Here is a 24,359-nt window from a genome sequence, read left to right as displayed (position 1 = left end):
CGTAACTTCTTGTCGGCTTTTCCCGTTTTCTTAACAATGATTTTGAGGTTCAATGGATTCATTGAAGAACTGAGGGTCAAGCTTGGTCCTACAAACAGGGCAAACCGAATGCTTAGAAAGCCAAGTGTCTGCGCATTGAACATGGAACCCATGGTTGCAACCAGGAATGAGTCTAGCCTGTTGCTCGCTCTCAATCTCGTCAAGACAAACCGCGCACTCTGTACCCAACACCAAATCTTTCGCAGCAACCTTAGGCAGCTTCTCTAGCTCCGATTCCGATAGCCCAGTTTTCTTGACCGGCTTTTCCGGTGACCTTAAATCGTTGCCGTTGCCTGAGAAATTGGTGGCGTACCATAAGAGACAGATGTATACGATGAAAACCGTGCTGGTTCCAACACAAGGTAAGAAAAGAGCCAAGAAAACTGAGACCATCATTTTTTTTTTGGCTTTGGTTTTGGTTTTGGTTTTGGTTGTGGTTTTGGGTGGCGGTTCGATTGTTTTTTAGGGTGGTTGATAGAGAAGTGAATGTGATGGGTATAGAGGTGTAGTTGTGGACACCATAGCAGCGCACGATTAACAGGGTTTTGTGTGATTGGAAATATATATATATATTTGACGCAAATTTATATTTTTAGGTGGGGGTGTTGGTTAAGAATTTAAAACCAATAAACATTAGTGTTAATTGGGTTTAATTAGGTTAATATCCATTTAACCCAACTAATAATTGGATGGGTTTGGGTTATTTTAAGTGGGTGGGTTTGGGTGGGCAAATGGGTTTGGGTTGATTTTGCACCTAGTTAAGAGGGTGTTTGGGAGGCTGAAATCTGAGGTGGGAAAGTGTGGAAGGGACTTTTTTGGGTTGTGACGTGGATCTGCTTTGGAGGGGTAACGGGTACATATATAGGGAAAAAATCCAGATGTTTCTTCTTCTTCTTATTATTATTATTTCTTTTCTTTTCTTTTTTTTTTAATTTTAGTCTAAATCCAATTATTAACTTCCCCAATGTTGTGGTTTGGGTAAAAAGAAAATGGTTTAATAAATAAACTTGACCCGTTTCAACATCTAAATTTATGGATAAGCTTGAGTTTATCCATGCATTAGTATTCATGTATGTTGGGGTTTTCGAAGTAATGGATAGATAAACTTCAGCCATTTCAACTTGTATAATAAGCTAAAGTTTATCCATCCATTAATAATATTACTCTTATTTCCAATCAAAAAAAGAAAATAGATAAGAAAAAAGAAATGGCTGCTCGTCATTTGAGAACTTATTAACTTCTTATTTTCCAAACTGTACATATTTCATAAGATGGGAAAGGAAATGACTTTTCACATATTCCACGCAAATTAAAATTTTAGCTAGAATTTTTTGAATCGAAGGTCTTATTACTTTTAAGAAATGGGACCTAGGAAATTGCTGTCTGTGGGCATGTGTTTGGTACTTTCAACTCAAGAGAGCTGATTTTTCTAAGGACTTGAGAATCTGGTTTTCCTTATAGAATCTATCATGATTGAAGTTTAAATTCTGAAAATCATTAATGCTTGATCTATGTCTCATCTCTACGCAAGGTGGAGTGTGAGGTTGCATAAGATGCCTTAATCGTTGATACACTATTTTTGCTGCCTTGACTTCCAATGCTGATTTCTTAGGTAATTCAGTAAATTTGATGATGATGCAAATATAATGTTTCATGTGTATTCATTTCATGCACTTGCACATTAGGTGTTTGATGTTGTGTCTAATAAAATAAGTAAAGAAGTTTGGATTTTGAATGAAAATTGGATTTGGGCCTGCTATACCATTATAAATCAAAACACTAATAAAATAAAGCTGGAAATTAAGCAAAATTGTAATCGACAATTTTCCACTTTGTTTTCTGTTTTTTCCTTTTGGCTTCCCACTCATTTGTTGCAGAATCCAGAGAAGATATTCTAGCATTGCCAAGCCTCTAGCCATGTTACTATTTATTTTCTATCTTTTAAGTTTTCTCTACTTTTCCCCCAAGATGGATTTATATCAATGGTCTTCAGCTTAAAGGCATGTGAATGAATTTGCAATATTTCCACTTCTAGTTATCAACCAGTCTTGTGCCACCGGTATTCTTATTGATTCAAAACGCCATAAGGCTTGCTTAAATAATTGCCACTTCTGTTTCTTATAGTTTCTATATTTGAAATGGCTTTTAATTTGGGTTTCTCTTCTGTTGCTTACCTAATTCACTACTACTGCAGGGAGCTCTCACACATAGTGCTTGTCCACTACTGGGAAGTAAAGTTAACTCATTTTTTTTACCCTTTATTTTGTATACCCACAAAGTCCTAAATGGGCAAATTGTGAATAATATAGTCCTTTGTGGCATTGTTAATTGCAGAAAATGCTAAGCGTTCCAGAAATAGAAGAGGTTTTTGGACAAAAAAGAGTAGAACTTTCAAGGACTCCTATTGAACTGAACAATAGTTATTGGATTCTAAAAGTAGTTCCATGGATTGGGGGTAGAATTATTTCCATGATGCACCTTCCCTCAGGTAATTCTTTTGAATTGGCACAAGCTCAATATTTTTGAATTTGTTCCATGATAATATTTGAGAATAATAGCTCCAATTTTAGAATCAATTGATTCAGAGCCATATTCTGGGATGGCTGTACCTTGAGATAACATGATACTTGATGTTTGTATTAAGGATTATATAGGACGACGTTAAAAGAATTGGTATGGTATTTTTTGGAGGAAGACAATAGATTATGACTTGTCAGCAATTATTACAATCAATATTATGCCTTACATATTTAACTATTTGCATGGGCACCACTACCAATTATTACATGTGTCCCGTTATTTGCAATGCATGTGACTCACTTGGTTGGTTGGGTTAATGCAGTCATTTACATTGCACTGGACAAGGACAAATGTCATTTTCCTATTGGTGGTTACAGCATATTTGGAGCCAAACCTTTTCCATATTTATTTATTTTAAAAATCAACGTTTTGGACCCAATGAAGGAAATCTATGCTTTGAAGGACATTTATTGGGAAATGTTGTCATCCCTGCTCATACGTTTCCTATGAATGATATAGGAGGCATGAAATTTTTTTTTTTTTTTTTTTCACAATGTAGATAAACATAAAGTAACTACAATGTTTTGAGTTTTAACCTTATAATTGTATATATAAATGGATATTATGTTATTTTGTTTTACATTGTTTGAACATAATAAGTGTAAATTACATATATTAAGACATCCATCCTAATTGGTCAAACTCTCCTTTGGTTTACTTAGGTGTGGAGGTCCTTCTTAAGCCATCTGGCCTAGGAAAAAAAAAAAAAAAAGGGCTATAGCCGCGTTTTTAAATGCGGCTAAAAATGTCCTATAGCCACATTTAAAAAATGCGGCTATAGTTGTCACCTATAGCCACGTTTTAAACGCGGCTATAGCTTTCACCTATAGCCACGTTTTAAATGCGGCCATAGGTCCTGTTCTTAGGCTGCATTTGAAAAAGTGCAGCCATAGACCCCTCTTGAAAATGCAGCAAAAAAAAAAAAAACATAGCTATAGGCTAAATCGTCCTATGACCACGTTTTTCTGACCTAAGGCCGCGTTTTATAAACGTGGCCACAAAGCAATCCTTGTATATGTTTGTTGTGGAGATCAAACCTTCAAGGTGGTCTTTGGAGTCACGGATGCGGTTTGTGGAAGAAATCTAGAGTAGAAGAGTCTAAGCGGTTTGAAGGTGACCATTAGGTTCTGTCAATAAGTTTTCTACGGGGTATGGTCTAGGAATTAGGGTTTATATGTAAACTTCAATTCTATTAGTGAATTTCTTTTGGGGATTTGGGAATCCAGAGTGTTATAGACCCCTCTTGAAAATGCAGCAAAAAAAAAAAAAACATAGCTATAGGCTAAATCGTCCTATGACCACGTTTTTCTGACCTAAGGCCGCGTTTTATAAACGTGGCCACAAAGCAATCCTTGTATATGTTTGTTGTGGAGATCAAACCTTCAAGGTGGTCTTTGGAGTCACGGATGCGGTTTGTGGAAGAAATCTAGAGTAGAAGAGTCTAAGCGGTTTGAAGGTGACCATTAGGTTCTGTCAATAAGTTTTCTACGGGGTATGGTCTAGGAATTAGGGTTTATATGTAAACTTCAATTCTATTAGTGAATTTCTTTTGGGGATTTGGGAATCCAGAGTGTTTTTTATTTTTATTTTTTTGGTTTTCCAATACATCACCATATGCATTTGTTATTTACTTTATTATTATTGCATTTCATGTGGTGAATATTATTATGCGGTAATTAACATGTGCTATTCAGATTTACATAATTGATTAATAGGCATAATTTAGTATTTGAGCTTCACACAATATTTGAATATGTATTTCAATGAGCATACCAACTAATTGATTAATTTATAAATACAAAGAATAGGCTTTATATATTGTGTAACCATATTTGAATATTAAAACCAGACCGCCATATATGACCACAACAATTATTATGACAAAAGAAAACTTTTTTTTTTTGAATTGTACTTTGGTTGGATTTAGATTTTTGATTTTTTTTTTTGAATTTATAAAATTTTGAGATACATTTTGAGTTTTAAATATTATCAAGAGAAATGTTGGATTTTGCTATGATTTTTTCCCATCTTTTTTTCTTTGATTTAAAATTTTTTTGATGCATTTTCTATGTTTTGGATTTTAGAGAGAAAACATTTGGATTTGGATATTACCAATTTTTAGTGATAAATGTTATTTAGGAATGAATATTTTTCCTACCTTACCTTTTAACTTCCTGAGAATTTTTTATTTTTTATTTTTTTATTTTTTTGGTATTGTAGATTATTAATTTTTTTTTTAGAGGAAATGATAGTAGATTTTATTTATACAAAATTATGTGATACAATGGAAAAGAGAAAAGATGGACATTCTTCTATTCAAACAATAATCTCCTTATTCTCTTTTGCAACACTAGCCAAAGCCAAAACAGCATGATTACATTGTAAATGAAAGAGAAAAAGAAATTCAAAACTATCACAAATTAATAAGTTTAATGTCTTCAAGAATCCAAGCAACTGCAAAAGAACAGATCTTCTCTTCAAAGTTTTTAGATGCCCATAAAAACCAGAAAAGTGCCAAAAACACCCACTTGATTTACTAAGGCAATAGGGTGATGTGGAGAAAGACGAGGCAGAAGAATAACCCCAAGGGTGGAATGAGATACCAATGGTTTAGCTCTATCAATTGCTTGTCTCTTATGAGGGGATATTTCCAAAGGTGAAAAAATATTGTCAATAGCTGCAGGACATTTAGTTGGAGAAAAGAAAATATTTGAGACTAGTATATTTAAGAAAAAATCAAACGACAAGTACATTTCATCTTTCATGCACATGCACATGCACATATATTTTTGTGTATCAGATATCTCAACGACTAGGTCAACATACAAAATCTTCCCTTCAAAAGCTTGATAGAAATATATGAGGATGGCCCTTGAAAAGCTTGATAGAAATATATGAGGAGGGCAAATCTCACCAAAAAAAAAAAAAAAAAATGACAAGAAAAAAAAAAGCACCGAAGACAAATAAATTGAGCTTTTATACATAAACGTTTTACAAAAAGTAGATTCTGGACATAATAATTTCACCAGCTATGGAAACAAGTTCTTCTATATTGTTTGTTTTTGTTCCATTAGCTCAATGTTTGCCTACTTTTCATAATCACATGTACCTCTACATAACAGAGTTCAATTATCATTCAAAATCCTTGAAATTTTTAGGATTAAGTGGGTGAGAATTGAAGGGTCAACATGAAAATAAAATCAAACATGAAGAGTCAAAACAAAAATTTTGGAACATAGAGGGCTAAAATGATAACAACTCCAAACTTTAAGGGTCAAAAGTACACTTTAGTCTTTATTTTCAATGGATGGAAGGTTTCATGAATTTGGAAGAATGTTTTCTAAATGATAAGCTCCATGGATATCATAAAAATAAATTTCAAGTGTAAAAATTACATTGGCTTTGAAAAAGTGTTTTATCAAGGAAAATTCTCACGGGTTTTTTGAAAGCCATTTCCAAGAGGAAAAATCCCATGTTTTTTAAATACAATTTTCAAAGAAAAATTTCATTGGTTTAGGGTGCGTTTGTTTTGGCTTCAAACCACTTCCGAAAATGCTTTTCCATAAACGTGTGTTTGGTAGTTACTGAAAATTGGGTCAAACTGAAAATGTTTTCTGTGTTGACTGTTAAATAAGGGCTCACAGGCGTAAAATGTTTTCAGGTTTTATTTTCACTTCAAACGAATTACACTCCTCACACAACACAACAAAAGTGAGTTATGGTGATGAAATGTTTCGTCACAATATGTTCTTATTTCGTCACCAATGACATATGGTGATGAAACTGCATTCGTCACCTAATCCTCGACACGAAATGTTCTGGTGACGAAAATTTTTTGTCACCAATAAAAAAATGATAGGTGACAAATATTTTCGTCACTAAACCTTATTTTCAGTGACGAAATAAATTCGTCACCAATAATTTTTTATTTGTAATTTTTTATTTATTTGACCACATAAGGTGACAAAATATTTCGTCACCGATTGTATTTATTTTTATTTATTTTTTCAATTTCAATAGATAATTCATCACCAATTTCTGCTTATAGTAAGATGAAGAAAATTTTCATTACCAAAATTTTTATTATTATTAATGTTCTTTACATTTGCTTGCCATTACATTAACTTGTTCATTTCCAACCATATTCATAAACAAATCATCCATTCATTTCCAACCAAATACATAAAAAAATCATCCATATAATCTAAAAAGGAAATAAAGAACTATTTTACTTTTAAAACCATTGAACCAAGTTGTTTACAAAGTAATTACAACCATTTATATATAAATGATGTCTTCCACACTTTACAAAAAATGATTTGAGACCAAGTAGCGCCACAAAAACTGTTTTTTTTGCCACCAATCCCATTTCTGCACAAGTATAACGAAAAATACATCAATACCGTAACTATGAAGATGCATTATCAACAAAAAATGAAGAACCAAATTAGAAACTTAAAACTCTCAACAGCACAAAGGCAAATAGAGGAATTACCAACAACAACAAAAGATTTATAGTCTAGTCCGTTTAGATTGCAAACCTATATGCCTGATAAGATGTAAACAACAAAAAAAGAGCCATAATTATTAGTAAGACAATTCCGAAAATGTCCACAAAAAACCCAATAACATACTGGACAAAATAATCATAATGATACAACACATGAAGCCAAATACTTTTAAAACCATTGAACCAAGTTGTTTACAAAGTAATTACAACCATTTATATATAAATGATGTCTTCCACACTTTACAAAAAATGATTTGAGACCAAGTAGCGCCACAAAAACTGTTTTTTTTGCCACCAATCCCATCTCTGCACAAGTATAACGAAAAATACATCAATACCGTAACTATGAAGATGCATTATCAACAAAAAATGAAGAACCAAATTAGAAACTTAAAACTCTCAACAGCACAAAGGCAAATAGAGGAATTACCAACAACAACAAAAGATTTATAGTCTAGTCCGTTTAGATTGCAAACCTATATGCCTGATAAGATGTAAACAACAAAAAAAGAGCCATAATTATTAGTAAGACAATTCCGAAAATGTCCACAAAAAACCCAATAACATACTGGACAAAATAATCATAATGATACAACACATGAAGCCAAACTATCAAACAAAGAAATTGCTCATAAATTGGAAAAAAGCCAAGCAAACCTATATCTCTAATTTTCTAAGTAATTGCTCATAAGCAAGCTGTGGTCTATATCCTATTAACATATGAATTTAACATCATATATGTAATAGTTTGCACTTATTACTTTTCAAGCAAAGCAACACCTACACCAATCAAGTCATATTGACACAGTGAAAGACTGATCACATACCACTGCATAAAGAAATTTTAAGAAAACTAATCATTTAGCATTGTTAGCAATAAGCTATAATGTGTAAATTAATCATTTAACTAAATTCAATGTTTCCAATAGCTCTAGTATACCTTTCCTATTCCAAATTCAACAAATAATAAGATGCTTATCCTACCTGTCAATGAAATAAATGAATTCTTCTACGCCATCCCCATGATGGACGTCTATATCTATATACAAAGGAATTAAGTTCATTTAAGAAGTGCCAGTCAATGAAACATCCAAATTAGATTTAAATTATAGAGTTTGCATGAAAAGTTAAAATCTACTACTCAAAGAGTCTTTATTTAAGTTTATTATTTGGGCAGTAGGCTAAGTGAAAGATCCGCATTATTGTTTTCTATAATTTATTAAAAATAACGTATTTCAGCTCACTCAAATCTGTCCTTGACAGACTTGGGATCCCAAAACAAAATTGCTATGTTTTTAATACTAGCCCAAATTATTCGAGACTTGATTAACATTAAAGCCACGTGTTAAAAAAACATATTAAAACAAGAAATGAAACTCACAATCTCAAAATGGCTGAAACTCACAATCTCATATAGCAATTATCAAACTACAAGTCAAGCAATCCAATTCCATAACTCATAGAGACAATTTTTCAAACACTTGGCTATATTTTTAATACTTGCCCAAACTCCGAGCTTCTCTCACACGCACTCCTCACAGATCACTGGTACTCTCCAAGCTCACTCACACCGAGCTCCACCCTCTCCCTCACGCCAAACGCAGCCGATCCTCTCCCTCACGCTAGTTCGAGCTCCACACACAATCCGACAAGCACCAAAGGTCCACCCACGGTGAGTTTCCTTTTCCAGTTGAGTTCATTTCTTAGTCCGACAACTTCACCTCACCTCCGATCCATCCTCTATTTAAGTCCGAAGACCTCACCTCACCTCACCTCCGATCCACACACCTTCGACCCACCCTCTACAAAAGCCGATCCACATCCCCTTAAACCCATCTAGCCAAAATCCACCCTCAAACCCATAAACAACCCATCCTCCAACCCACCCTCTCAGATCCGATCTATATATATATATATATTATATATTTATATAATTATATAATTATTTATTTATTTATATAACTATTTATTTATTTATTTACTTCTTTTAATTATCCATTTTTTATTTACCGATCTATATATATATATATATATATTTTATTTATTTATATAATTATTTATTTATTTATATAACTATTTATTTATTTATTTACTTCTTTTAATTATCCATTTTTTATTTAATTATTGATTTAAGAATTTAACTTTTTTTGGTGTTACAATTATACAGAAATAGAATGCAATGTGATTTGTTGGTGTAAATATTGATTGTGATGGTATTATATTGTATATGTTGTTGATGTTACAATTATACAGAAATATATGTGCATAAATATTTTAATACTCATTATCAATGTGGTTTGGATGTTTTCTGTTTATGACTGTTTTTATATACTGTGTAATCAATAGCATGCTTGTTTACATACCTCTTAGACCATAATGTTTGTGATTTTTTAGATGAAGAAAAAAACCAAAGCTGCAATTCTTGCCTCAGTTACATCTGTCCTCCTTCTGCCTAGGGCGCCTTATGTTAATCATGCAGCTGAGAGAGAGCATTATATAAATAGTATTTTGCATGGAAGTGAGAGACATTGTGTGAGTCAAATTAGGATGAAGCCTATAGCTTTCTACCACTTATGTCACATCCTCACTGAGGGGGAGCACGTACGCCTGACTATTCACATGTCTGTTACGGAGCAAGTGCTAATTTTCTGTCACATTATTGGTCATAATGTGAGGTTTCGTGTAATTGGTAGTCGGTTCCATAGATCGATTGAGACTATTCATAGATACTTCAAGGTTGTCCTTAGGGGGGGTCCTAAAATTATATAAAACTCTAATAAGACTGTCTAGCGAAAATACACCCCAGAGATAAGGAATAGCAGAAGGTTCTACCCATATTTTAAGGTAAATATTGCGACTTGTGTATTTTTGTAAATTGTGAAGATTTGTGTAATTTTAAACCATTATGTTTGTCGAAAGTTAGGATTGTGTCGGAGCAATCGATAGTACACATGTTCGTGCATTTGTGCCACTTGAAATACAAGGTTTCGTAGTCGCAAAGATGGAACTACACAAAATGTGTTAGCTGCCATTAGTTTTGACTTAAAGTTCACTTATGTATTAGCTAGATGGGAAAGCAGTGCATATGATTCATGTGGGTTAAATGATACATTTGCTAGGCCAGGGGGATTTTCAATTCCCGAAGGTATTATAGGATTACTTCACCTTTTTTGTTTATTAGTTTAATAAATATTGTGCGTTTTCCTAAGCATAGTAGAGATTTGGTTTTATTTTTGAATATATGTAGGTAAATATTATCTTGGTGATGTTGGGTATGGTAATAAAAATGGAATTTTGTCACCTTATCGGAGTGTGCAATATCACTTGAAAGAGTTTAGTGATCGTCCTCCTGAGAATGAGCAGGAATTGTTCAATCTTCAACACTCTTCATTGAGAACTACCATTGAGCGAGGGTTTGGAGTGTTGAAGAAACATTTTCGAGTGTTGGATGCAGAACCATTTTGGTTTTTTAAAACCCAAGTGAAAGTAGTGTTAGCATGTTGTGTGATTCATAATCACATTATGGGGGTTGAACCAAATGACCATATTATAGAAGCTGCAATGAACCAAGTAGAGTCTAGTGGCCCCCAACAAGAAACACAGTCACGACGGGACTCCATTGAAGACAGTAGACTGTGGAATGCTAAGAGAGGTTAGATATGCCAAGCTATGTGGTCTAATTATACCAGGAGTGGAGAGTAGTACTTTATTTAGATTTCTATGATTGTAATATGTGCTGTATATTTTTTTTTTTTTGTAAGGACAATGTATTTACTATAGACTTCTGGTGGTGTAAGGAAAAAATATTTTCAACATTACATTGTTATTTCCAGCATTACATTGTTATTTCTAGTGTTAGCATGTTTCGTTTTGTTGTGCACATCTATAAGCGTGGTTGTATGTGTGTTTGATTTGTTGTTCATATTTTGAGCATAATTACTAAATGCTACTCTCATTTTTAAATGCTACTCTCACTATACAATTTTCATATGTAGTAATGTCGAAGGGAAAAGAGAAGGTGGGCGGCACTAAGCAGTTCAGGTGGCTGCCCCCCATGCACACGACTATGCTTAGGCTACTTGCCGAGGAGGCTGCGAAGGGCAACAAGCCTTCTAACACTTTCAAGGCCGGCTCCTTTGCTCTTGTAGCGAAGGAGATATCTACTCAATTTGGGGTCGAGTGCCACCCCTCTTATGTAGAGAATCGGCTGCGGACTCTGAGGACCATGTGGACCACTATTCAAACTATTAGGAAGAAGAGTGGTTTCAGCTAGGACGATAACTTAAAAATGATAACATGCGATGCGAAGACATATCAAGAAGAAGTCATGGTATGGCTTCTAACCATATTTTCTTAATATAAATGATAATATATGTTTTTGGCTTTTATAATCTATGAATTGAGAACAAGACAAGGCTGCTCAAGTACCCTCTTTATATGAAATTTATAGTGTCATTATTTTTAGGATTCCATTGCTTTTACAAATTTTCAAATATAACTTTTATGTTTAGATCTATTGTAAAATATGGTCTTAGCATTTGTACATTGTATTTTCTATTGTACTTATATTCAAAATCATGGGTTATGTCTCCTATTCCCTAACAATTTTTTTTTTGTTTATCATTGACCTAAATCATCTAATGGTATCTATATTGAATTGAATATTGAATTTATGAGTGAAGTGATTATTGAATTGTTATTATACGTTCCTTTCTCCCTTGCAGGCGCATCGTAAGCATGCAGAGTATCTGAACAAAAAGATTGAGATGTACGATGAATTGGTTATTGTAGTGGGGAAGGATACAGCCACAGGTAGCTTTTCTAAGTCGTATGTGGATATTGAGAATGAGCCAAATAATGGGGACAGTACTAAGTTTGTGGCGGACAATGGGGAGGAAGGTGTGGTGGACAAAGGGAAGAATGTAGTGTCATCCACCACTAGGTCTGGAATTTCCAAGTCTCGCAAAAGAGGGCGTGCACTTCCCTCTGATGATAGTCTGCTGACTGATCTGTTTGATCAGCTGAAGGAAATTGTTGTGGCTTTGAAAGAAATCAACTGAGGGCCTGTTGATTACACAGCTCTTTACTTTGAGGTCATGGCTATGGTGGCGGATGGGTATAGCGAAGACATGCTCGCAATTGCCTTTGATCATCTTTGTGAAAATAAGAAGGCAGCACGGGGATTTCTAGCCAAGAATTCTAAGCTGAGAAAGCTGTGGATGGATAGATTTTTGTTCACACACCTCTGACTTGTCTGTTTCATGTTGACTGTGACGGTAGCTTTAGGGATTAACATTTGTTGTAGTACTAGTATTTACCTACCATTGTATTATATATGTAGTCTTTTGTATTATTGGGACAATACAATTGCCCAAATTATGTATTTGTACTGTTCAAATACCACGTGTAGGTATAATTTTTGTACACCATGGAGGTGTAATGGCAATGGTGAAAGATTGATGTGGCTGTTTTGATATAAATATTATGGGTATATTCGGATGATTATTTTTTATGTTGAAATGGATGATTATTTTTGTACTGTTATAGGTTTGTCTAGGCAATGCAGGTGCTGAATTTGTAAGGCATTTCATATTTTCCATAAAATGATCCACAAACCAAACATGGGAATTGATTTTCAGTAAAACGAATTTCATTTTCTGTAAAATGTTTGAATGAACCAAACATGGGAATTGATTTTCCGTAAAACGGAAAGTATTTTTCATAAAATGTTTGAATGAACCAAACACCGAAATTGATTTTTCTATAAAACGAATTCCGAGGTAGCCAAATAGCCTGAATACATTTTCCTTTACGGGAAAACAATTTCCCTTGAAATGATTTTACGCTCAGAAAAGCATTTCCGTTGAACCAAACGCAGCCTTAGAAAAGCCATTTTTCGAAGGAAAAATCTGTGGTAGGAAAAGTGTTTTTCAATGAAAATTCTATGGGTTTTTGAAAGAGCATGGCATAGTGTCTTAAAGTACCAACTTTTTGAATCACGTATGCATGAGCTGGGCAAATTTGTTTGCAAAGTTGTTAATTCAAGCTGTTTTGGGCCACAATTCATGCATTTTGCCTAATTCTTCCAATTTTTACAAACTTCATTCTTAGCCTTGTGAATATCGATTCGACACAGATGAAGTGTCGTTGGAAAGCTTGTATTGCCAATTTTCAAAAAGATATCAAGTTTGTGGCTTTTCATTTCATATTTGGAAAATATAAGAACAAGAATGTAACACCAAGTTTTGGCTCAAAATCACACTTTGGTCAACTTATAAGAACAACAATGTAAAGCCAAGTTTTGGCAGGTTATGAAAACAAGAATGTGGTATCAAATACAATTTTTGGTCCAAAATCACACTTTTATTATTTTCATGAATTCTCTTTGTTCGTCTGTAATTTTTGTACTTCGAACATGCCAAATTGAAACTTGTCATGAGATCTCTCTAATGACATACTTCCCAAATGGCTCAGTTTTGGATGCCAAACCATCTTCGGGGTCTTACACTTGGCAAAGCATTGTAAAAGAAAAAAACCTTGTCCAAATGGGTATGTTGTGGAGGATTGGGTATGTCAAACAAATAAAAATTTATGGGGAGAGATGGCTGCCTGGGGAGGAACATGCTAAGATCCTTTCGCCCTTAAATAGCACTACTGTGGAGTGGATAGTAAGCAAGCTGCTGGACCCATGGGGTATTGGCTAGACCCATGTTCCTACCTTTCAAAGCTCAAAGGATCAAAGGAATACCTATTTGTGTCACTAACCAAGCTGATTGTGTGGCTTGGCCAAAATGCAAAACCGGGTCATACTTCGTAAAATCTGAATACCAGCTGCTGTGTGAATCAGAGGCGAAGGAGGTTCCGTCGGGGTCCTCGGATGTGGTGATTAAAATATTCTGGAAGAACATTTGGCGTCTCAAAGTGCCAAATAAGGTGAAAGTTTTTCTTTGGCGTGCATGCTCAAGTGCACTACCAACGAAGGTGGGGCTATGTAAAAGAAAGGTTGTTGATAATTCAACATGTGACCAGTGCTTGAACGGAATGGAGAATGAGGTTCATGCTATGGGGATGTGAATGTATTCAAGTGGTCTGGGTTGCCCCATTTGCAGCAATTCGGCCAAAACACCCTAACGTGGAAAATATGTGTGACTAGGTTAGTATCATACATGAAGAGACCGGTGACCTTGAAAGATTTGCAATGGTGGTTTGGGCGATTTGGCAACAGAGAAATAAGCTTCAGTTCAAGGAGGTTAGCACCCTGGTTCAAAAAATTTACAAAACAGCCCTGATACTTTTGGACGAGTTTCAGCAAAGAAAGACGAGAGTAGTTGGCCAAGAACTTGCTAGCCCGACCAAATGGCAGCCTCCTCCCCCCAATGCAGTGAAGGCAAACTTTGATGGTGCGATGTTTGGTGACTCCCACGAGGCAAGGGTTGGGGTGGTGATTCGGAATGAACGAGGTAAGGTGATGGCTTCGTTGTCAGAAAAAATAGCGATGACATCGTCAGTGGAAGTGCTCGAGATGCTGGCTGCTAGGAGAGCAGCCATCTTCGTCTAAGAACTGGGCTTCAAGAATGTCTGTCATGGGGGTGGTGAGAAGCTTAGAAGATGAGGATAGTTCAAATGCATTCATTGGGAACCTTGTAAAAGACTTTATGTCTATTGCGTGTTTGTTTCAAACCTATTCTATCTCTCATGTAAGGCGACAGGGCAATAATGTGGCCCATGCTTTAGCTAGGGAGGCTAGAATGTCTTTTCCTTTGCGTATTTGGATGGAAGATGTTCCACCAAATGTTTTGCTTTCTGTAACTAGTGATTTTCCAGTTGAATAAATTTTATCCTAGCTGGATGGGTTTTCTCAAAAAAAGAAAAAAAGAAAAGAAAAAAAAGACATCATTTACACTATGTTTGGAAAGGGGGAAAGTGGAAGGAAAGTAAGGGAAGGGAAGGGATTTCTTGTATTTGGATTATAGAGAAAAAAAGAAATGTATAGAAAACAAATCCTCCGGGCCCACATTTTGCAATTCGGCCAATTTGGGTGAAAAAGGAAGCAAGGAAACTCGGGGCTATTTGGTAATGTTGTTCTAGTAACACTGTTTGTATTTTTTGGAAATACGTGTAGGTGAAAAAGTATATGAAAGTACGTGTAATGTTATTTAAAAACTGAAAACATGTGTTTAAACACATGTACCAAACGGTCCATCAAATAAAAAAGAGGAGCCTACATTTTTGACTTCTTACAGCTTGAATTTCCACATTTGTCCTTATCTTTATATCTCTCTCCCTAATTTATGTGGGCATAAAAGTAAAAATAATAAAATTTTCTTTTATTTTCTTTTCCATTTGCAAGTCAAACAAAGGATTACTTCTTCTTTCTTTTCTCTTGTATATCATGAAAATATACAGGGGAAGTTTTTTCTTTTCCTTTTCTCCTCTCTTCTTTTCTTTTCACTTATTTCTTTTCCTTTCTCTTCTCTCAATTGCGACCAAACAAAGTGTTAACCGCAATTTGGTTGCAAATAAGCTCTAGGACACTTTTTCATTAAAATGACTTCTTTTTTGTTGTTTCCAATTTTTCATTATTTTCATGATATCTTGCTTGATTTAAGCCTGACCTTGACCCACGAGCAACAAATTTAAAGGGAATTCAATTACCTTATACATGAGCTTGAACTTGTCACGATCAGACAATTGGATTTTTGGTAAATTCTCTGTCAAACATGTTTAAATTTGGTCAAAGCGCTTTGGAAGGTGTATTTGGGTGTGATAAGGTGTGTTGGTAGATCTTTGAGCCTGTTTGACCTAATTCATGAAATTGGTGGATCGTACATTCAATAGAGACAAATTAATTTAATACCTGTCATTCCATTGGCCTTGGGGGCAAACATGTAATTTTCTATGTCCTATTCAAAATTTTACAATAAAATCGAGAGCAGATAAAATACTCTATCGACACCCCTTAACCTAAACCAAAATCCCACTTAACACGCATGCTTCGCTTCTTAGATTTTGGATTAGTTTTTCTTCTAGGTTGAAGATTCACTAATACCATTGGTCTTCTTTATGTCGTTGTCCAGTGCCAAGCTTGATTTCTAAAAAAGTAGATTCTAGCAAGATCACTCCTTCAGCGATTAACACATGATCACACAAAAAAAAAGTCCAAAAAATAAGTGTCCAAGTTACTAAAAAATTAAGAATTCCTATTTTAGGTTAATCTTGGATTTATTATTGGCACCATCAATCCCTCTTCCCATTTTCAAAATTACTTACGGAAAATAAACCCACATAATGAAAATTTCCCTTTTCAAAATCAAAATTCTTGTGTTTTATAATTTACAATTAGAAATACTCTAGTGTGGTTTGGATTCAGTGTTTTCACATTTTGTGCGTTCACGTTTGTGCCTTTTTTTTTTTTTTTTTAAAGAGACTTGCGCCTGGTGCACTGTTCATGAGACATGAACAGTGTACCAAGGCAAATGAACAGTAAAAAAGAGTGAACAGTAGCCATAATATTTAACTTTTTAGCCACTTTTCAGCACACTAGTGGGTCTCATGCATTGTTCACGGGACCCACAAATTTCACTTTTCAGTAACTTTTTCATTAAAAATAGGTCCCATAGTACTATTCACATATTTAAAAATTATTTTGTTATAGTGTTTTCAGTTTTCAGTTTTCAGCTATATCCAAACGGATCCTTCATTTTAGATTTATTTTTTCATAACAATATATTAGTAATCTAACTAAGCACAAGACCACCCTCAAAACTAAGTCCAATGTGCCACATAGTATCAAAACAAACACAAATGAACACACGAAATAACCTAAAATGTAAATATATAAGTACAAGCCAACTGAGCACAACACTAGCCTCAAAACTAAGTCCAAGACATGATACAATTTTAAAACAAACACAAAGAATACCCTCAACCTCAAATACATACGTGAAATCTGAACATTATTATTAGATGAATAGGAAAACAACACCATAATTCATATAAGCATGATCAACTCCTTAATACCCAACATTCTAATGAACAGTTGTAAGTCAAAGCACCTAGTAGATAATAGGGTCCTCATCACTTCCAACAGTACCTTGCAAGTAAACAGAGAAAAATTATTGAATATATAGGAAACTACAAATGTTAATGCTACTTGTAATATAACTTAATATAAATCCATTGCACAAATTAATGCAAAGAGAAGTTTGTCACACTCACCTAAGGGCACACATTAATCCATAGCACAGTATTAATCCACGTGGCATTAACTTCTTCGCTTGGGTCTTTGGTTGATACGCCCTGTCACCCTTCCCTCTCGTTCTCCTTCAATCAACCTTAAAATCCATTGGGGTTTTCTTGTTTTAAACACAACATATCCCACAACTAATCCAAACACAAATCCACATCCATAGCCAATCAACACGGCCTTCCAACGAAATCCTTCGGCAAACATTGAATCATTGTCTTCTAGGAATATTGTTGCTGGTGGCTCACTAGTGCTACATTTAATTGACAATGGAAATCCACACAATCCCAAGTTCCCATCATATGATTCGTTACCAAATTTATTGAATTGTTTGCCTTGAGGTATGGGTCCAATAAGTTGGTTTTGTGAAAGATTTAACATGGCCAAAAATGTTAGAAGTGTCAATTGCTTAGGAATTTCACCAATGAGTTTATTTGAAGAGAGATCCAATGCTTCTAGTGCTAATACATTTCCCAACATTGATGGGATATGGCCGGTTACGTTGTTATGGGAAAGGTTGAGCAATCTGAGAAATTTAAGCCTTCCAAGTGCATTTGGGATCTCTCCTTGGAATTGGTTGCTTGATAAATCAATTGTTGTGAAGATGGTTAGGATTCTCGGTAATTCTATCTTCACCCCTTTCACAGTTACCTCTATTGAATCTTGATAAGAACCGCTAGGCACATCTGATTTGCCTTTACGATAATATAGGTGACCATTATTACCATAATGTTGTGCCAAATATTGTGGTTCTTGTGCATCTTCATTAATAGTCATCATGGCTTCCAAATTTTCAAAACAAATTGTTGGTAAAAGACCAGTAAACTCATTGTGAGAGAGATCGAGAATTTGTAGTTTAGAGAAAAATGCCCCCTTATTTTTATGATTTCTTATGGGACCATGAAATCTATTATGACTCAAGACAAGTAACCGTAGCCCCGAAAGGGCTTCCAACCAATAGGGGAATGAATCATTAATCTTATTATTTCCGAGGTCAAGAACTTCCAAATTTGTACAATTGACAAATGATTTTGGTAATTTCCCTTCTAAATGATTTCCATTAAAGGCAATAGTTCCTAGATGATTACAATTATCAAATGTATCAGGAATAGTGCCATGGAAATTGTTCATTCGCAAATCCATCACTGAAAGACTATAACCAAATTTTCCCAAACATTGTGGAATCTTGCCACTCAAATTGTTGTTAGAGATATCCAAGATTTCAAGGTTACTTGCATTGCAAATCATAGATGGAATCTCCCCAGTCAGTCTATTGTTCGACATAAAAAAGGCGATCATAGTAGAAGATGGAATAGGAAGATTTCCTTGCAATAGATTGGCATGAAGATCAAGAACCTGTAGATTCTCCACAACTTCAAACATCCATTCTGGGATTTGGTTTGGGATTCTATTATTAGATAGGTTCAAGTATTCTAAATTTTTTGACGATTTTAAAAATTTTGGGAATTCAATTATGTTGCAAGAAGACATGCTTAACTTCCGAAGATAGGGGAAGGTATGGTTAGAGTTGCTTTTGATGCCTAAGAACAGACTATTATTTGAAAGATCAAGAGTGACCAGTTCTTTGAAATTTGTGGACTTATCAAATTCCACAATGCCACTCAAGTTATTTGATGAAAGATGAAGCTCTGAAAGATTCACGAGATTAGAGATTGAATTTGGAATAGAGCCATAAAGCCTATTATTTTTCAATATAAGACTTTGTAGTGAATTGTTAGGTTGGAATTCACACATTTCACTAGTGAGTTGGTTGTAAGACAAGTCAACTGTAGTGAGTTTTGTGAGGTTGGTCAAAAAAGGAATTTTACCACCAAAACCTCCAAAGTTGTTGTGACTGAAGTCAATAAAAGTGAGATCCTTTAGGTTTGACAGTGATGATGGAATTTGGTCGGTAAAGTTGTTATATTGAAGCATAATATCAGTAACTCTTGTGAGGTTCCCAAATGATACTGGTATTGATCCTGTGAAATTAAAATTAGTTGGTTATAAAATAAGTAAACTTTGGCAAGTTTTTATAGGTTTGTAAAAAAGTCAAGAGTTCTACCTTCAAATTTGTTGTAACTAAGGTCAATAAAGTTGAGATACTTCAGATTTGAAAGTGATGATGGAATTTGGCCGGTAAAGTTGTTATCTTGGAGCATAATATCAGTAACTTTTGTGAGGTTCCCAAATGATACTGGTATTGATCCTGTGAAATTAAAATTAGTTAGTTATAAAATAAGTAAACTTTGGCAAGTTTTTATAGGTTTGTAAAAAAGTCAAGAGTTCTACCTTCAAATTTGTTGTAACTAAGGTCAATAAAGTTGAGATACTTCAGATTTGAAAGTGATGATGGAATTTGGCCGGTAAAGTTGTTATCTTGGAGCATAATATCAGTAACTTTTGTGAGGTTCCCAAGAAACACTAGTATTGATCCTGTGAAATTAAAATTAGTTGGTAATAAAATAAGTAAACTTTGGCAAGGTTTTATAGGTTTGTAAAAAAGTCAAGAGTACCTTCAAATTTGTTGTAACTAAGGTCAATAACATTGAGATCCTTTAGATGTGAAAGTGATGAAGGAATATGGCCGGTGAAGTAGTTAGATTCTAGGAAAATTTGAGTAACTTTGGTGAGGTTCCCCAACGACGCAGGTATTGGTCCTAAAAAATTGCAATTTGCGAGATTCAAAATATTTTTCAAGAATTGTGTATTCCTAATTGAAACTGAGGTTCGAAAGTGACGATGGGATCTTACCACTGAGATGGTTCCAGTGTAGATCCAAGTAAGAGAGTTCCTTGAGGTTTGAAAGTGACGATGGGATCGTACCGTTGAGATAGTTCCCGTGTAGATCCAAGTAAGAGAGTTCCTTGAGGTTTGAAAGTGACAATGGGATCGTACCGTTGAGATAGTTATCTCCTAGACTTAAGGAAGAGAGTGCCTTGAGGTTTGAAAATGATGATGGTATCTCACCAATCAAACCGCTAGCTAATAGATCCAAATAAATGAGTTGTGTGAGGTATTTAACAATTATAGCAATTATACAATCCTGAATGATTTATTTAGTGCTTCAAAACAAATGATTTATTTGGAATTAGGTATTTAAAGAAAATGATAAATTACATATTTGGTACCTAACCTTTATGCTAAATGTCAATTTAGTCTTTGACTTTTCAAATGTGTCAGTTTAGTCCTTAACCTTTTGAAATTGTGTCAATTTTGTCCCCGCCATTAAGTGATGGATGGAAAATGTTGACATGGCTAACAAGCAAAATTAAAAAATAAAAAATAAAAATAAAAAAAATTATGACACATACGTGTACAGTGTACTGCCGTGTAGAATAAAAATTAAAGAATAATAGTAAAATAAAAATAAAAGGAAAACCAGTTTATGTTAAAAATTAGGATCTCATTATGAACAAACAAATTTCAGAATGCCGTATCAACCAAAAATTAACAAAACCTGTTTAGTTGTGGAGAAATTGTAGGAAAAGGAAGTTGAAAAGCAACTGAAATACCTACAATCATTTCAAAATAAAAATTTTCCGATACTATAGGAGATGGAGGTGGAGAGAGCCGAGAGGAGGATAGTGAAAGGTTAGGGGTATGATCAGAATTTAGTGAGAAGTCAGGGAATATGGTGTATAAGATAAAACGGTGTCGTCTGGGAGCCTCAAGTTCTTCTAGGATAATACAAGCCATGGTCTCTAGTTAAGACTGACGCTTGCTTGTTTCCAAAGCTCAATGGTAATACAACAACAGATTTTTTTAAGGTGGGAGGATCTTTCACTACTTTCTTTACTCGTTACTAATGAAAAAAGACAAAATGGGCACAAAACCTTGGCTATAAAGGATTTCGTGTCAAAACCATAAACAGAAGAATTGTTTTTTTGTTATTTCTTGTATTTCATTCGTTACAATTTGCAATAGAATTAATAGAAAATTTTCATTTTGGATTGATTTTAAGTTTTTCAATTGCTTTTCTATTTCCTTATGGTTTCTCGGCAACCAATCAGGAACTTGTTAATTTTTTGTCTCTGCAGAAGGTTAGCAACATGAAACTTTGATTGTTTAAGAGGAGATCCTAATTTTAACATAAAATGGTTTTCCTTTCTTAAATTATTATTCTTTTTTTTTTCCACGTAGCAGTACACATGTCATTTTTATTTTAGCTGTTCATCAGGTTAGCATTTCCATTCATAACTTAACGGCAGGGACCAAATTGACACAATACCAAAATGTTAGGGACTAAATTGACACATTTAAAAGGATAGAGACCTAGTTGACATTCAGCATAAAGGTTAGGGACTAAATACGTAATTTATCCTAAAGAAAATTATTTGAATTTTAATTGTTAACTAGCCTATAACACCATGCGTAGGCATGAATGAATTTAGAAACTATCAATAATTAGGTACAAATTAATATTCCTACCTAAGTTAAATACTACTAATAGTCATTTTTATATTTTTGTCAACTCTTTAAAAAAAAAAAAAAATCCTTGAAGGATTATTTAGTAGAGTATGCAGATTATTTATTATTTATTATTTTATTTTATAAAAAAATAGAATATATTTTTGTCACTTCTTAACTTCATTTTTGCTATTGTGATACAATAAATTTATTTCATGTATACATTTTTTCAAATAAGATATGAACAAATAATTTTTTAGAGCATGGCACATTTTTTCATTGAAATTTATATTTAAACTAATAATAATTTTTTATATGAAAATCTTAATTAGTTTTAAGTAGATTGCAAATAGTTTCAATTTTCAATTGGGTATTAAAATAGTTTTTAATATCTTAGAAAGAAGTATTACATATTCAAATTATTAGATAGAAGTGTAATAAATTGTAATTTTCCTTATATATTTTTTAAGTTAAGATTCATGGATGTACTTGTAAAGAGACTAGACATGAAATAAGATATATAATGACTTGGCACAAAATTGAAATTCATTTAAAATCTAGAGACATATAGCATCAAATTAGAAGACAATTGTAGAAAATTGGAATGCAATTATAATCAAATTTGGATTATTGATTGAACTTTCTCTCAACTTTTATTTTAATATAATATATATATACGATATATGATTTGAAATGAAATAAGGTGTAAAATTTTATTTTAACTATTGTTTAAGAAAAATCTTTAAAACTCAAACCCACATGAATTGTTTAAATTTATATCAAAATATCATCATGTATTTGCTAATGTAACTCCTTAATGTTTTTCAATGAAAGTTTATTCTGGATTTTTTTAATTAAAAAAATGTTTTTCTCAAACCAACCAAAGAATTTTAGATTTTTAACAACTCTAGTACGTGTTACACGCAAATCAATAAATAAAAAGGTGTGAATTCGTACTTACATCGTAAATTGAGTTCGCGTAAGTTTTGTAATCCGAAAATGTCATCTGGCAGACTTCCACACAAATCAGAGCCTTCCAGTGTAAGGGATACCAGAGAAGAGAAATTCATGAAAGAGCTAAGTGAAACAGAAGACATGTTAACATAATCAAGATGAAGTTCCCTTAGCTTGGTCAGATTTTGAACAAGCCTCTTCACAACAGATGTTTCGAAACTGACGAAATTGCGAGAGAGATCTAGCGAGGACAGTTGGGAGAGGTGGGATAATTCAAGTGGGACTTCGCCATCAAACTTGGACAGAGAAAGGTTAAGATATCTCAACTTAGCAAAACGACCAAACCCAGATGAAATTTGCGAATAATTAAAGTCGTTGACAGCGAGGTTGAGATGTTGCAGGTGAGGGAGAAGAAAGAGTGTACTAGCGTTGGAAGGGATGGAGCCGTGAAGCCAGCTACAACTGAGGTCAAGGCCAATCACGTCCCCCCTCACACTGTCACAGGTAACCCCATCCCATGAGCAACAATCAGTGCCCTCCTTCCAAGACTCCATCTTTGGATAAGAATCCTGACCATAGAAATCACAACGGAAAGAAGCATCTTCCGAAAGAGAAAACAATTGCTTAAATTGGAGCAACGCAGAGCTCTGGTCTTGGGAGCACAGTAGTGGTGAAGAAGAGTTGAAAGAAGATGATGATGAAGTAAGTTGAGAATAGAAGAGCAGCAAGAGGCAAAAGAGTTGAGAGAGCCATATGAACCACCTCATTATTCCTGATGAGTTCATAAGCAGATATGTGATATGTGGAGGGCTGGGATGCTGGTATCTATTTTATAGGAAAAAAAGGGGACAAGTTTGCACGCTTATTAAGTTCACTTTCTAATGTTTGGAGACAAACAACGACTGTATGTATATCTATTTGTTACGAGTCACGATGAGACTCGTGACAATATATACCAAAATGGGGTCCCAAAATTGTTAAAAGGGGCCTTGTGATTACAAAGGGTCAAAGACTTCACACTATAACTTGCTTTATTTTATTTTGTTTTTATTACTTTTTTCTGAATAGTGCAACTTGCTTTAGGAAAAGGAAGAGGAAAGCGTGAAAATGGGCCATGCATTTACCAAAGTATCTTGCATTTTAAGTCACCTTTAACAAACGAATCAAAGAGTCAGGGGCCCAACATAAAGAAAATGGGCCCTTGTGTTTTCAAAGACTTGGTCTAACCCTGTAACTTGCATCTAGACCAAAATATTTTTTGGGAAGAAATTAACAACTTAAAATTTTGAGATAATCAATAGTTTATTATGGTATTAAAGTAAAAAATTTTAAGTTCAATTACTGTCTAACTTTATCTCCCATGTAAAATTTTAAAATTTCATGTGTTTAGCCTCAATTATTAAAGGAGAGTTTGGGCACACATACGTGAGTGGGAGTATTAAAATTATGATTAAGTGATTAAATTCATAATTTTTTAATAGTTTAAACTTTTAAGATAATTAGTAATTTTTCAAAAGTTGCACAAAATATTTTGGAAATTAATAAATGATAACTGGTGATTCTTAGTTGTTTGAATTAAGTAGTCCCCATTCACTCACGAAATTCAAGTTGATAGCAATA

General features: G+C 34.0%; 3 protein-coding genes across 6 annotated transcripts; 1 reads left to right on the top strand and 2 right to left on the bottom strand.

Moving 5' to 3' along the window:
* Positions 1-6: 6 nt before the first annotated feature.
* LOC136063479 (E3 ubiquitin-protein ligase ATL23-like) lies at positions 7-663 on the bottom strand. The gene has a single exon (XM_065763924.1). It carries the CDS (start codon positions 433-435, stop codon positions 31-33), a length of 405 nt encoding a protein of 134 aa, XP_065619996.1. The 5' UTR covers positions 436-663; the 3' UTR covers positions 7-30.
* A 111-nt stretch (positions 664-774) lies between these two features.
* Positions 775-12,589, top strand: LOC112035440 (uncharacterized). 4 transcript variants are annotated; one of them, XM_065763923.1, is made up of 4 exons: positions 775-2,270; positions 2,374-2,527; positions 11,125-11,459; positions 11,854-12,589. In XM_065763923.1, the coding sequence occupies exons 1-3, from the start codon at positions 2,178-2,180 to the stop codon at positions 11,400-11,402; spliced, it is 525 nt and encodes a 174-aa protein (XP_065619995.1). In that variant the 5' UTR covers positions 775-2,177; the 3' UTR covers positions 11,403-11,459; positions 11,854-12,589. The 4 variants fall into 4 exon arrangements, 1 of the variants encoding a protein (XP_065619995.1); XR_010625127.1 differs by lacking the exons at positions 11,125-11,459; positions 11,854-12,589 and adding an exon at positions 3,282-3,834 and having other exon boundaries at positions 775-2,527; XR_010625128.1 differs by lacking the exons at positions 11,125-11,459; positions 11,854-12,589 and having other exon boundaries at positions 775-2,275; positions 2,374-3,199.
* A 4,333-nt stretch (positions 12,590-16,922) lies between these two features.
* Positions 16,923-23,593, bottom strand: LOC112018393 (receptor-like protein 7). The gene is made up of 7 exons (XM_065763933.1): positions 22,747-23,593; positions 20,130-20,360; positions 19,892-20,035; positions 19,668-19,811; positions 19,441-19,584; positions 17,348-19,357; positions 16,923-17,222 (listed from the first exon to the last, which is right to left on the bottom strand). Exons 1-6 carry the CDS (start codon positions 23,522-23,524, stop codon positions 17,394-17,396), a joined length of 3,405 nt encoding a protein of 1,134 aa, XP_065620005.1. The 5' UTR covers positions 23,525-23,593; the 3' UTR covers positions 16,923-17,222; positions 17,348-17,393.
* Between the last annotated feature and the right edge of the window lie 766 nt (positions 23,594-24,359).

Source organism: Quercus suber, unplaced genomic scaffold (assembly GCF_002906115.3).
Source record: "Quercus suber isolate HL8 unplaced genomic scaffold, Cork oak 2.0 scaffold_533, whole genome shotgun sequence".
Lineage (NCBI taxonomy): Eukaryota > Viridiplantae > Streptophyta > Magnoliopsida > Fagales > Fagaceae > Quercus > Quercus suber.
The sequence above is the reverse complement of the archived record's forward strand: the minus strand, read 5'-3'. Positions and strand labels throughout refer to the sequence as shown.

What these genes read in the sequence shown, in the direction of transcription:
- LOC136063479 (XM_065763924.1), bottom strand. Translation starts at nt 435, where the DNA reads ATGATGGTCTCAGTTTTCTTGGCTCTTTTCTTACCTTGTGTTGGAACC.
- LOC112035440 (XM_065763923.1), top strand. Translation starts at nt 2,178, where the DNA reads ATGGCTTTTAATTTGGGTTTCTCTTCTGTTGCTTACCTAATTCACTAC. An exon ending in TGCTTGTCCACTACTGGGAA is followed by an intron (nt 2,271 to 2,373) that starts GTAAAGTTAACT and finishes TGTTAATTGCAG; the next exon opens with AAAATGCTAAGCGTTCCAGA. An exon ending in CATGATGCACCTTCCCTCAG is followed by an intron (nt 2,528 to 11,124) that starts GTAATTCTTTTG and finishes TTTCATATGTAG; the next exon opens with TAATGTCGAAGGGAAAAGAG.
- LOC112018393 (XM_065763933.1), bottom strand. Translation starts at nt 23,524, where the DNA reads ATGAACTCATCAGGAATAATGAGGTGGTTCATATGGCTCTCTCAACTC. An exon ending in ACGCGAACTCAATTTACGAT is followed by an intron (nt 20,361 to 22,746) that starts GTAAGTACGAAT and finishes TGGATCTATTAG; the next exon opens with CTAGCGGTTTGATTGGTGAG. An exon ending in TAGTTACAACAAATTTGAAG is followed by an intron (nt 19,585 to 19,667) that starts GTAGAACTCTTG and finishes TTAATTTCACAG; the next exon opens with GATCAATACCAGTATCATTT.